Source organism: Symphalangus syndactylus, chromosome 24 (genome assembly GCF_028878055.3).
Source record: "Symphalangus syndactylus isolate Jambi chromosome 24, NHGRI_mSymSyn1-v2.1_pri, whole genome shotgun sequence".
NCBI lineage: Eukaryota > Metazoa > Chordata > Mammalia > Primates > Hylobatidae > Symphalangus > Symphalangus syndactylus.
The window spans coordinates 28,604,384-28,616,252 of record NC_072446.2 but is presented as its reverse complement, the minus strand read 5'-3'; the positions used below and the strand labels follow the sequence as shown (position 1 = coordinate 28,616,252).

General features: G+C 48.4%; 1 protein-coding gene across 5 annotated transcripts in view; it reads left to right on the top strand.

Annotated features, from left to right (window-relative positions):
- The first annotated feature begins 8,271 nt into the window (after positions 1-8,271).
- TOX2 (TOX high mobility group box family member 2) overlaps positions 8,272-11,869 on the top strand; it is a 154,745-nt gene continuing 151,147 nt past the window's right edge. For 2 of the 5 annotated variants that reach the window (XM_055266373.2, XM_055266374.2), the window contains exon 1: positions 8,272-8,423. In XM_055266373.2, coding sequence (XP_055122348.1) covers positions 8,325-8,423 — 99 coding nt within the window. In that variant the 5' untranslated portion in view covers positions 8,272-8,324. Of the gene's footprint in view, positions 8,424-9,557; positions 9,646-10,124; positions 10,148-11,869 lie in introns of those variants that run through there. The other 3 variants (XM_055266376.2, XM_055266377.2, XM_055266371.2) reach the window with 3 other exon arrangements.

The following is an 11,869-nucleotide window of genomic DNA, read 5'->3' as shown; positions in this document are numbered from 1 at the left end:
GTCCAAGGCCCAGTAGAGACTTGGAAGGGAGTGACCAGACAGTAGTACATCTTTTATTTTTACGTTCTTGTCTTCATGTGCCCCTTAAAGTGGGCTTGCTTACGAAGCTACCAGCAGTTGGGGAATGGCCGTTACCATAAGGGGCTTTGCCAAAGGTCTTCTTCAAGGTGAGAAGTAGCAGCTGACTCTATCTTTATTCTCCTTTGCCTACCCCTGTGCTATAGCAGATGATAGAGAATATGGCACCAGAGGGGCATATAGGACCAAAGTGGAGTGTTGTCATCCTCAGAAGGGGGAAACATTAGTAGACATTCTCTTGTGAAAATGAGGGAGCCTAAGATCACAAATTCCTGGGTCCGGGCAGCTCACCCTTGCTCAGAGCTGAGCCACTTGAAGATGAGTCCAAAAGCAAGGACAAGAAACAGCCATCTCTTTCACTTGCCTAACTCTTACCCATCCTACAGTGCCCAGCTCAGCATCACCCCGCTCAGGAAGTACTCCTCTGTGTTCCCAATCCACTTTGTACTTAACTCTATTATGTTTATCATACTATACTTCATTGACCACTTATCTGGCTGTCTCCCCAATTCAGCTATGAACACAAATCATGTCGCAATCATAGTTTGAATCTCTAGTCCCTGGCATGTGCTAAAAAATATTTTTCTTAGATTAATTTAACCAATATTGCCAAATGTTTTCTAAGTACTAGGTGTTTTACGTGTATTATCTTTGTTTGCAAAAATGTTAATTTTTCTTCCCAGTTACTATAAAAAACTGGGAGAATATAGAAAATAGAAATATAGAATAAAAATGTAGTTTAATGACAGACAAACTTTAAGTATGATTGATTAAGAAAATAAGAGAAAGGGCATATGTAACAGATACAAGAGCATTTCAAAAATCATAAGATAATACTAAAGACATGCTTAACCCAATACATTTGAAATGCTAAGTGAAATGAACAATGTTCTAGAAAAGCATACGAACATTTACTAAGAAAGAATGATATGATCATCCAATTATAATTTAAGAAGTTGAATCAGTTATTAAAATTCTTCTTTCCCATTCATTAGGCAAAACCAGTATAACCTTGACACATAAAGCTTGGCAACAATAGCACAGAATTTTAGAGCAATTTTGGTTATTAACATAGATGCAAAAAAAAAACCATAAGTGAAATAACTTCAAATGGAGTTTAGCAGTGTATTAGAAAATAAATTATGGCTGGAGGTAGTGGCTCATGGCTGTAATCCCAGTCACATGGGAGGCCGAGGCAGAAGGATCACTTGGGCCCAGGAGTTCGAGGCTGCAGTGAGCTATGATCACACCACTGGACTCCAGCCTGGGTGACAGAGTGAGACCCTGTTTCTAATAATAATAATAAAATTAGAAGCAAATAGAAGTCCCAACAATTACCCAAGGTATTCAAGGATGGTTCAATATGAATAATATCTCTATATGTAATACATATCATTAATGGGTTAGATGATAAAACCCAGATGGCTATTTCAATAGATGCCAAAAAAAACCACATTGTAAACTACAATTAATTCATGCCAGAAAAAAATATCTTAGCAGACTAGGAATAAAAAGAAACTTTATTAATTGATAAAATGTATTACCAAAAGCTACAGTAAGTATCTTAATGGCTTAATGGTGAAATATAAGGAGTAGGTTCACTGAAGTAAGGAACATGACAAGAATGCCTGATATCACCACTTCTATTTAACATCGATTCTAGAGGTTCTGGACAATGCAATAAGAAAAGACAAAGAAAGAAGTGGTAAGAAGATCGAAAAGGAAGAACAGAATCAATCCCCTCTTCCAGATAACATGACCATCTACACAGAAAGTCAAAGGGAACCTATAGAAAAACAGAGCAAATAAGAGAGTTTAAAAATTTTTCTTGAATACAATATCAACTTTGAAAACTTTAATAGTATTCCTATCTATCTGAATTAAAACAACTTTTAATAAAAAATTTAATTCTCCCCAAGTTAATTGAATAATTAAATGTAATTTCAAGTAAAATACTAATAGGGTTTTCTTTTTACCTTAACCTGAAATTTGTATGACAGATCAGAAAGATGCAGTGAGGTGTAATAGTTATGAGTGTGAATTTGGGAGCCAAACTGGCTAGTTGCACATCCTGGCTACAACTTGTTCTAATGGCAGGTAAGTTACTTGGCCTCTCTGTGCCTCAGTTTCCTCATGTATAAGATAGGGACTACCTACCTCATGGGATTGTTGGCTAAGGGAGTTGAGCAGAGTCCAGGACTTGCATTCAGAGTCTTTGACATCTCATTTGGTATTCTTATATGCAGGGGCCAGAGTAAGTCACTTTGTGCCAAAGTCTGTCACACACGTGTTGGTCCATTAGATCTTTTGTCCAGCAGACACTTTGAGTGCAAATTGTGGGCTTCTTTGGCTCATTGTCAGAAATAATGGACAGGTTGGCATGCTGTTGGCCAGAAGGCACCATGGCCAGGGCTCCAGGAATGCCAACTGCTGCCTCAGACAACAGCTACCCACCAACAAAGTTCCTGGAGGAGATGTGTATAGCTTGTACCTGCCTCTTTTTGCTTAAGGGCTTTCTCTGGTTGCCACAGCCCTGTTGTGCCTCTCAGGCTGAACTGCCAGGAATGAATGCCCCAGATAGTAGGCTTTAACCAAGAGTGTTAAGAGAGTGGGTGGGTAAAGACCCCAATTCCTTGTTCTTTAAGGGGATAACTCCAAGTATGTTCTCTACGCTGTTTCCAGAATTCCCCAGTGGAGTTAGGCTCCAGTTGCCCACAGTAGTATTTGTTGGATAATATGCCCTTTCTTGACTGTCTTCCTTTCTTGTCTCACTTTCCCACACCACTACCTGTGTGTCCTGGAACTGCGTTCCCATAAACTACTTGCCCCAGAATCTGTGTCTCAGGATCTGCTTTTGACCTCAACTAAGATAAGTTGAGCTTTTGAAGTGAGATTTCCCCTGTGGACTTCCATTTTCTGCACCTCAATCCAGCTTAACATATCCCACCACATGCATGCTGGCTACTGGGAAGGAGGGGACAGAGACAGATGTAGACAGGGCCTCACCGGAAGGCTGAATTGTGACTTCCCTCACTGGCAAACATGGCCCATCTGTGAGCTGGAATCTGAACAATTAAATTCTTCGCGCGTGTGTGTGTGTGTGTGTGTGTGTGTGTGTGTGTGTGTGTGTATGTAGGAAGGTCTTCTCCCCAGAGGTGGGCAGGAAACATCCAGGCTTTGTTAGCCCCTGTGCTAGTCACTGGTGGCACTGAGATGAGCAAGCTATTGTCCTCGCCTTGGAGAAACTCACTGGGCAATTGGAGAAACTCATTGGGCAAATGTGATGTTGCAGTTCTTTGAGATTCACACTAGTAGTCCTGTGTGCAGATGGTTGTTGGAGCACTAACTTGGAGTCTTGGAGAAATCTTAACCAAATAAATGTTACTTGAATTAGGTCTTAAAAAATGAGTTGACATTTGTTAGGATTTTTATGGCTCAGAGAATAGGATTAAATATGCTCAGGCCCTTAAAGCTTCCACCTGGAAGTAACACACACCACTTCTGTTCATGTTCCATTAGCTAAAGTGTCACATGGTCACACCTAAATTCAAATGGGTCGGGGAGTACAAGTCTACCACGTGCCTATAAGGAGAAAGAGGAAGAAGATACATTACTAGATCTAAGTGCTCCCACAGTCGGGTATTTAGTTCCTCTGCCATAGTTGTTTTTTAGGGATTAGTCCTTTTGATTTAAAGCCAAGACATTTCCTAGGTAAAGGAGCAATAGATGGAGTAGGACTCATTTCCCTCTCGGATCCCATGGGTAAGTGGACACATCTTGTATTAACCATGTCTTATTTTCTGTATTCTGATACTTTGACATCTGGGGTCTTGCAGACCCTGGAGGGACTGCCCATTCTAGGGTTAGCCAATACCTAGAAATAGTAGACAACTCACCCGTGAGCCTGTTAGCATAATTTTCTAATGCAAACCAATACAGAGCCTACACCTCCAACCACCTGTATTATTGGGCTCTCACACTCCAACTCACTATCTACCTGCCCTAATTACTCCGGGGCCAGTACCAGACAACTAGGGACAGCCCCTATGCCCCAGAGCTGCTGAAATTATTCAAACAAGCCAATCCTAAACCTGCTTACCCTGCCTTGTCTGCTCCTTCCTGCGGAAACCACAGTAAAGGCTCTTACCCACAGTTCTCCCCTCTCCCTCTGCCTCCTGACTGACCTGGTGCTTCCCCAGTACCCTCAATGGCATGGTATGTCCCCTCCTCCTGACACCTGGGAGTACCAAACTGTCTTTTCCATGGCAATCATCTCCTGATGTGTTGTCCTTACCATACCTCAAGGTTAATAAAACATATTAAAACCCATCTATATTCTGATATCTCAGCTATTTATGATATCAGAAACTGAGAGCTGGAAGATGAACAAACAGATACTTTGGGTCTCCAGACTGGACCAGCTGCGCTACTGGCTGAGATCTGAGCTTCCTCTCTCACAGATTTTTCCTTGCAGTCAAAGGGAAGAGAGGAGAACTGAAGCCCCACTCCCATCTTCAAGACAACAGATGAGGCTGTGGTGTTTCTTTGGGGGAACTGAGTCATCAGCTTCCTGTCTGATCAACTGCCAACATGAAGTGGCAAGATCAAGCTTTGGGGCCTTGTTGGACTTTGCTGCTGGACTTCTCAGATACCTCCTTGGTGCTGGCTCCCTCCTCAGGAAAGAAAGTGGATATAGGTGACTGGCAGGGTTGATTGTTGCTGCTGCTGGCAGGTTCCAGAGAAGTCAAATAGCTGCCTGTAGCTGACCCAGTGCACATGCATCTTCAAACTCTGGTGGTCATTGTTCTACACCTCTGGCCAGAGTTAGTGGGACCAACACTGTGGAAATATGGGCAGTAGGAAGTGCTCCAGGTGGAATTTCCAGACTTAGGTGTAGTCCTGGCTCTACTATTAACTGTCAGGATGTGCATTCCTCACTGGGTCTCACTCTTCTCATCTGTAAAATGGCCACAGCAGTATTATTTCCTGACCCAGAGTATTTCTGTGGAGACTGATTTCTCCAACCTGCAACAGAGGTATCTGCAAAAAAACCTGGATCACAAGGTCAGGAGATCAAGACCATCCTGGCCAACATGGTAAAACCCTGTCTCTACTAAAAATACAAAAATTAGCTGGGCATGGTGGCATGCACCTGTAATCCCAGCTACTCGGGAGGCTGAGGCAGGAGAATCACTTGAACCAGGGAGTCAGAGTTTGCAGTGAGCCAAGATCGCACCACTGCACTCCAGCCTGGTGACAGAGTGAGACTGTCTCAAAAAACAAACAAACAAACAAAAAAAAAAACACCAAAGCAAAATGAAACAAACAAAAATAAAACTACAGCAAGCATTATAACTAATGGTGAAATATTGATATCTTTCCTTCTGAGATCAGGAAATCAGCAATGGGACAAGAGTGTCTGCTACTATTACTTCTTTCCAAAATTATACTGGTGATATTAGCCAGTGCAACAAGGCAAGAAGAAGAAGCAAAACTTATAAGAATTTAAAAGAAAAAACTAAAACTCTCATTTTTACAGATGAGATAGAAAATTTTTTTTAAAGCCAAAGAATCTACAGATGAATTACTAGAATTAATAAATGAGTTTGGCAATGTTGCTGGATACAAGGGCATTATTTAAAAATCTATTTATACTATGTTTCAGACCTATATTGCTAAGTAACAAATCACTCCAAAACTTTGTGGCTTAAAATAACAATAATCATTTATTATCTCTAATGGTTTCTGTGCATTTTGGATTCAAGAAGGGCTCATCTGCACAGTTCAGCCTTTTTCATGTGGGTGCAGTCAGATAGCAGACGGAACAGGAACAGCAGGAGCTGGCACAGCTGGGCACTAGCTAGGAATCCCTCTTTACTTAGTATCAGGGTCTCTGCATATGATTTTTCTGTGTGGCTTACTTTGGGCTTCTTCAATGCATGGCAGCCTAAGAGAGACTTCTTATATGATGGCTTAGTGTTCTAAAGACAAAAGTCCCAAGAGAGGGAGCCAGGTAGAAGCCCTATTAAATTTTATGATCTAGCTAGCCTCAGAAGTCACATAGATTCACTTCTGTCACATTCTTTTTGTTAAAACCCATTCACTAAGACTAATCCCTTCCCAAGGGGAAGAGTGTTAGACTCTACTTCTTGGGAAGGGTGTCAAAGAATTTGTGGACTTGTTGTAAAACAACAACCCTGTACTGACAACAAACAGAAAATAAAATAAAGAAGCCATTCGTAATAGCAACAAAAAATACCTAGGGCTAAATCTAATAAAAGATGTGCAAGTTCTCCACATAGAAAACTACAAAACATTGCTGAGATAACTTTTTTAAAAACCCAAAATAAATGAAGGGACATACCATGTTCATGGATAAGAAGTTTTACTATTGAAAATGTTAATTTTATTCCAATTGATCTAAAGGTTCAAAGTGATACCAATTGAAATCCCAGCAAGATTGTGTTGGTGTGTTTGGGTGTATGTATATAAATAGGTACACTGATTCCAAAATTTCTGTGAAAGTGTAAACATCAAGAATAGCCAATGCAGTCTTAAAGAACAAAGTGGTTAGACTTATTTCACGGGACATCTAGACTTATAAGGCCACAGTAATCCAGACATTGTGATAATGGCACAGGGAGAGAAAAATAGGCTAACAGAACAAAATAGAGAATTCAGGAACAGTCTTATGTACATGTAGACTACTTGATTTACGACAATGTTAACATTACAGAAGAGTGTGTGTGTGTGTGTGTGTCTGTGTAGGGGGGTGGTGGTGGTGGTGGTGATCTTTTCAATAAAGAGTGCTGGTCAGTTGGATATCCAGATGAAAACAATGGACACAGGACAATGGAAAATTGTTTCTGATGAGGTGTGGCATTGTATTTCTAGAAACAATGACTGCTGAAATTTATTTGGAAGTTCTTTCCTTTCTGAGCTAAAATTTCCCTCTGTTGTTCCCAAGCCTCCAGTGAATGCCTGTTTCCCACACCTATCTTTTGTTAATGCATCTTTCTTACGGTCCTAGTTCTAGGCCAGGACCAGCAAAGCCCAAGCAGCAGTTGAGAACTAAGTTCTAAGCTAGCTCCTGAGTGGGCAGGAAGCTCAAGTCCTTTTCTCCCAATGGCATCCTATATCCTGGTGCCACACAAGAATGCCATTCTGGCTGACTTCTGCCTCCTGGCCTCTCCCAGTCAGACATACCTGGAGCAGTGAGTGAGCAGTGAGATTGCTAGTGGAGATTGCTAGTGTAGCCAATTCTTGCATGAAAAGGGGGATGGGGGTGCAACAGTCTAGCAACCAGCAAGTGATATCAAGAACTAGAGGGTTTTTTTTTTTTTTGGTTGGGGAGGAACCCCATTTCACAGTCACCTTTGTGACCCACCATCAGAGCCATCCCATTCCAATCTCATTTTCTTCCTTTCCTCACTCCAAGAGACCGTGACCGCGGGCAGATCCTAGACCCCTCTTCAGAGCTTCGGGCTCTAGGCATTCCTGCGGCCCTCCCCTCCCTATCATTAAAAGGGGTGGGGTCCTGCTGTCTTCTCCAAGTGGTTTCAGCTCTGGATCCTTTGGGAGCAATGGAGCCCACCTGCCTGAAGCTCCATTACTGATGCTGCAAGTCTTTGACTCAGTTTCCCGATATATGAGTGAGTTTAAGCGCGGCAATCTCCAGGGGGGGCTCTCAAGCTGACTCAAATCAGTGAGACGAGGAGGGGGCGGGCATGCTAAGAGTATCCTCCGGCGCTGGCCTGCGTCCGCCCAGGTAAGGCAGCACCCATCTCCAAAGTGGTCCTGTCACCACCTTCCTCTTCTCCTCCCGCACCCACGCCGCGGGGCGGGGGCTAGCGCCGGCTCAAATATTTAGAGCAAGGGAGTGTCCCACTTCTAGGGAGGGGTGCCGTTCGGGCTTCTCTCCTCACCGTGGGTGGCGAAAGGCGGGACGGAAAAGCGCCGTCTGGACAGGCGCGCCCCCCTCAGGGATGCAGGGCCGGGCGGGGGACCCGGAGGCGGCCCAGCCCGGAGGAAGGACCTCCCCGCCCCGGTCCAGGCCCCCGGCCCTCGGCAGCGCCCGAGGCCGGAACAATAGCGCGCGCGGGCGGGGCGGGGGCGGGGGCGGGGCGCTCCTCTGAGCGCCGCCCCCGGCCCGCCCCCCGCGCTCCCAGTCCCGCTCGCACACTGGCTCCCACCCGCCGCCCGCCCAGGCACTGCCAGCGGGAGCCGCCGCCGCCGCCGCGCCCGCCATGGACGTCCGCCTGTACCCCTCGGCGCCCGCGGTGGGCGCGCGGCCCGGGGCCGAGCCGGCCGGCCTGGCGCACCTGGACTATTACCAAGGCGGCAAGGTAGGCGGGGGCGGGCGGGGGTCCCCCGCGGGCGGGGCCGGAGTCACCTGGCAGCTCGGGACTCAGGCGCTCCCGGGGTCACACGGGGCCGCGCACATCAGCCCCGCCGACGGGCACCGGCGGCTCACATCGATCCCCTCGCGGCCACGCTCACGCCCTGAGTTGTTGGGATCGCGGGCAGAAGTCATCCCGACAGCCACCCTTGCGACGACACAGTGGCCCCTCATTCGCGTCCCCCTGACAGCCTCGCAGTCATTCACAAGCCGTCACAGTGACCCACGGCCACACGCAGGCGGCCAGGCACTGCTTACACGGTCCCGCCGTCCCACGCAAGTCACCCTGACAGTCACTTATACACAACGACACGCGACCACTCATCCGCGAACAGTCTCACCGCCACAGACGAGTCACCCACAGACGTTCCGATGCCCCACACACCGTGACATGCCCCCACCCGCTGTCACAACCAGGCACAACGGGGGACAGTCACACAAAGAAGTCGCCCGACAGTCACACGCTCGCAGCCACAACGCCTCACCCAGGCGCACGCTGTCACACACAGCCACCCCCCTGGACGGTGAGCCTCAGACACAGATCGTCCTGACGGCCACACAGTCACACGCGGTCACACCCAGGGGCGGCCACACCTCGGTCATCCACACTCGCGCGTCGAGGTTTAACTTCTCAGCGCCGCAGCACACTAATTGGGCAGTTTACTAATTGGCCGTCACCGCCCGGCGGGGCCTCGGATTCCGAGTAGGCTGCGGCCGGCCAATCGAGGCCTGTCCCCTCCCGGGAGCGGTGAGCCGGCGTCCCTCCAGGCTGGGGCTGTAGTGCGGGACACCCTCCCTCCTCCACGTTTCTAGGACCTACCCCCCCACCCCAGCCAGGTTCCCGCTGCGCTTCGCCGGGCGCATTCCCAGTGATGGAGGCTTGCGTGCCTGGAACCCCGAACCCGAGGCGTCAGGTCCCACTGCCCCGACTGGCCCAGCCCGGAGGGGTTGGGTGCCTCTGTGCAGTCCGCGTCCCCTTCGGTCGCCGGGGAGGGAACTTTCAAACTTAGTTAGGAAGCCAGACTGTCCGCGCGTCCGCCAGTCGGTGCGTCGGTCCCGGGCCGGCTGCAGCCAAGCGCGGCTTTTCGTCACTCGGAGCCCGGATTGAACAGCGCGCGTGGGTTTCCCGCGGCCCTGGCGCAGACGCGCGGGCTCCGTGGCAATGCGGGGTGAGTGCGCGTCCAGTGGCTGGATCGGCGCCCCCCAGGGTCTCTCCCCAACCTCGCAGGCTTTTCGTCAGGCCCCTGGTAGTGGGGATGAGGCAGGAGAGGGGCGTCCCGGCGCGGATCCCGGGGCCTCCCGGGCTGGGCCTCCCTGAGTGCACCCTCAGGCCCCAGGGGAGCGGCTTCTGGCAAAGCCTCCCTGCAATTCGCCAGGGGCGGCAAGCATCCAGGCCACTACGGCCTGCGCGATGTGGGGCGGTGGTGGGCGACAAGTGAGGTCTCGCGAAGAGTGGCGGTGGTTCTCTTGTCCAGTGACCTGCAAAGTTAGAAGCCGATGAGGGGGGATGGTAGCCTCAGGAGAAGGCCGGGAGCTGCCTCCAGTCTGATGGAGGAAAATAGATTAAAAGTAGCAAGTGGAGTTTTCAGGGAGGAGAAGGTTGGGTGTGGGGGCAGCTGGTCTGTCTTCTGCCCTTGGCTTTGTTATTTTTCAAAATGTGAAGTTGGCGAGGTAGGTACCAGCGTCTGGTTTGCGGGTGTGGGTGGGCTGGGCATTTGTGCCTCAAAGTCTGAGTGGGTGGGGGCTTAGCCTGGAGCGCTCCGTTTGAGGGTGGTGTTTCTATAAATCTCGCCAGGGTGGGGCTGTCCCAAATAGGGGCCTTTGGAGGCAGGACTCAGCCGAGGCTCCTGCTTTATTCTGATGCTCTGTAAACCTCTGACTCAGCACCAGAACCTGTGTGAATCTCGCCGAGAAGGGCCGGTCAGGGAGGGAACGAGAAGCCGGCGATTCTGGTTTCTTTCTGTGTGGGATGTAGGACCCCGGCCCATAGCTGAGGATGTGTCCAGAGTGAGGCGGGGCAGGGAGGGGGGTGGGGATGCAGCTGAGCCACTGGATAGGTGAAAGGAAGGTCTGACTTTGCACTTGGATGTGAAACCTGCTACTCAGTCCTTCAGGCTAGAGCAGGGTGAGGCGGGAGGGCAGAGGTCACTGTACTCAGTTAGGGGCTAGAGGTCTTTTGATAAGGGATTCCCAAGTGGGCATGGCCTTAGTGGTGGCGGTTGGGGGGTAGGGCCAGGCTGTGATCAGGAACTCCCCTTTTCTGGCTCAAGAAGTGGATGGGGAGGGGTTGGGGAGGGAAATGCCCAAGCTCCACCTTTACACTAGTCACTGTCAAAGCTGGAGGGAAACAGGCTCAGGGCGCAGTAGTGACCACACTTGGGGCCTGTAGGCCTGGCTGAATCCACACATTGTGGGGTGGACACACCCACACATGGGGGGCTCTGTCCCCAGACAAGAGGCTCGTTGCACAGGGAGCCAGGCTTTATATACATAAGGGCAAGCATTTGCCCAAGTGATGCCCGACAACTATGGGGCAGTTGACCTGGAAGGGCTCTTGGTGACCGTCCCCTTGGCGACTATCCCCTTGGCGACTGTCCCCTTAGCAATCCTCTACACAGAGATTCCCAGCCTCTTTAAACCAAAGTCACGAACATTGGTTGTTCTTTTGGTATCTTTTGTTTGAGAAAATACACACTAATGAAAAGCTGTTATGGTGTTATTTTTGCTTTGAAATAGATGTGTATTTTATTAATCACAATATTAGCATGCGTTAGAAAAATAGCTTAACAGGTATGAAGAAGACTCATTACTATTTAATGTAATAAAGGTGCTTTTTGAGCATAGGGATTTGTGGCCCCATGGCTCCCAGGATCTGTGGCTCCATGCTGGGAACCATTGGTCTCCTCCTTCTTTGCATTACAGAAGGGGAAACTGAGTCACAGAGGAGTGTAACTCACAGATTACACAGCAAGTAAGGAGCAAAGATGAGGCCTGAGCCCAGGTTTGACTCCCAGAAGGACACTTGTTTGGCTTTTTTGCAAGTCTCTGTCACGGTTTAGGGGTTTAGAGCCTGTAACATCATTCTTAGGGTAACTATGAACTCCTGGTTCAGATTTTGGCAAGGCATCTTACCAAGTTGGGGGACAGCTGGGGGATCCCTGCTCAACTATGGCAGACTAGTGTAAACTGGCCATCAGAACTGGGCAAGCCTGGCTTCAAATGTCCATTTGTTGCTTAGTGACCTAGGGCAAATTATTTTTAGCTCATTTTTTACTGAGATATGATTTACAAACAATAACATGAAGATTTTAAGTGTACAGTTCCATGAGTTTTGATAAATATTAACACTCATGTAACCAACATCCCAGTCCAGATAGAGAACATTTCCATCAT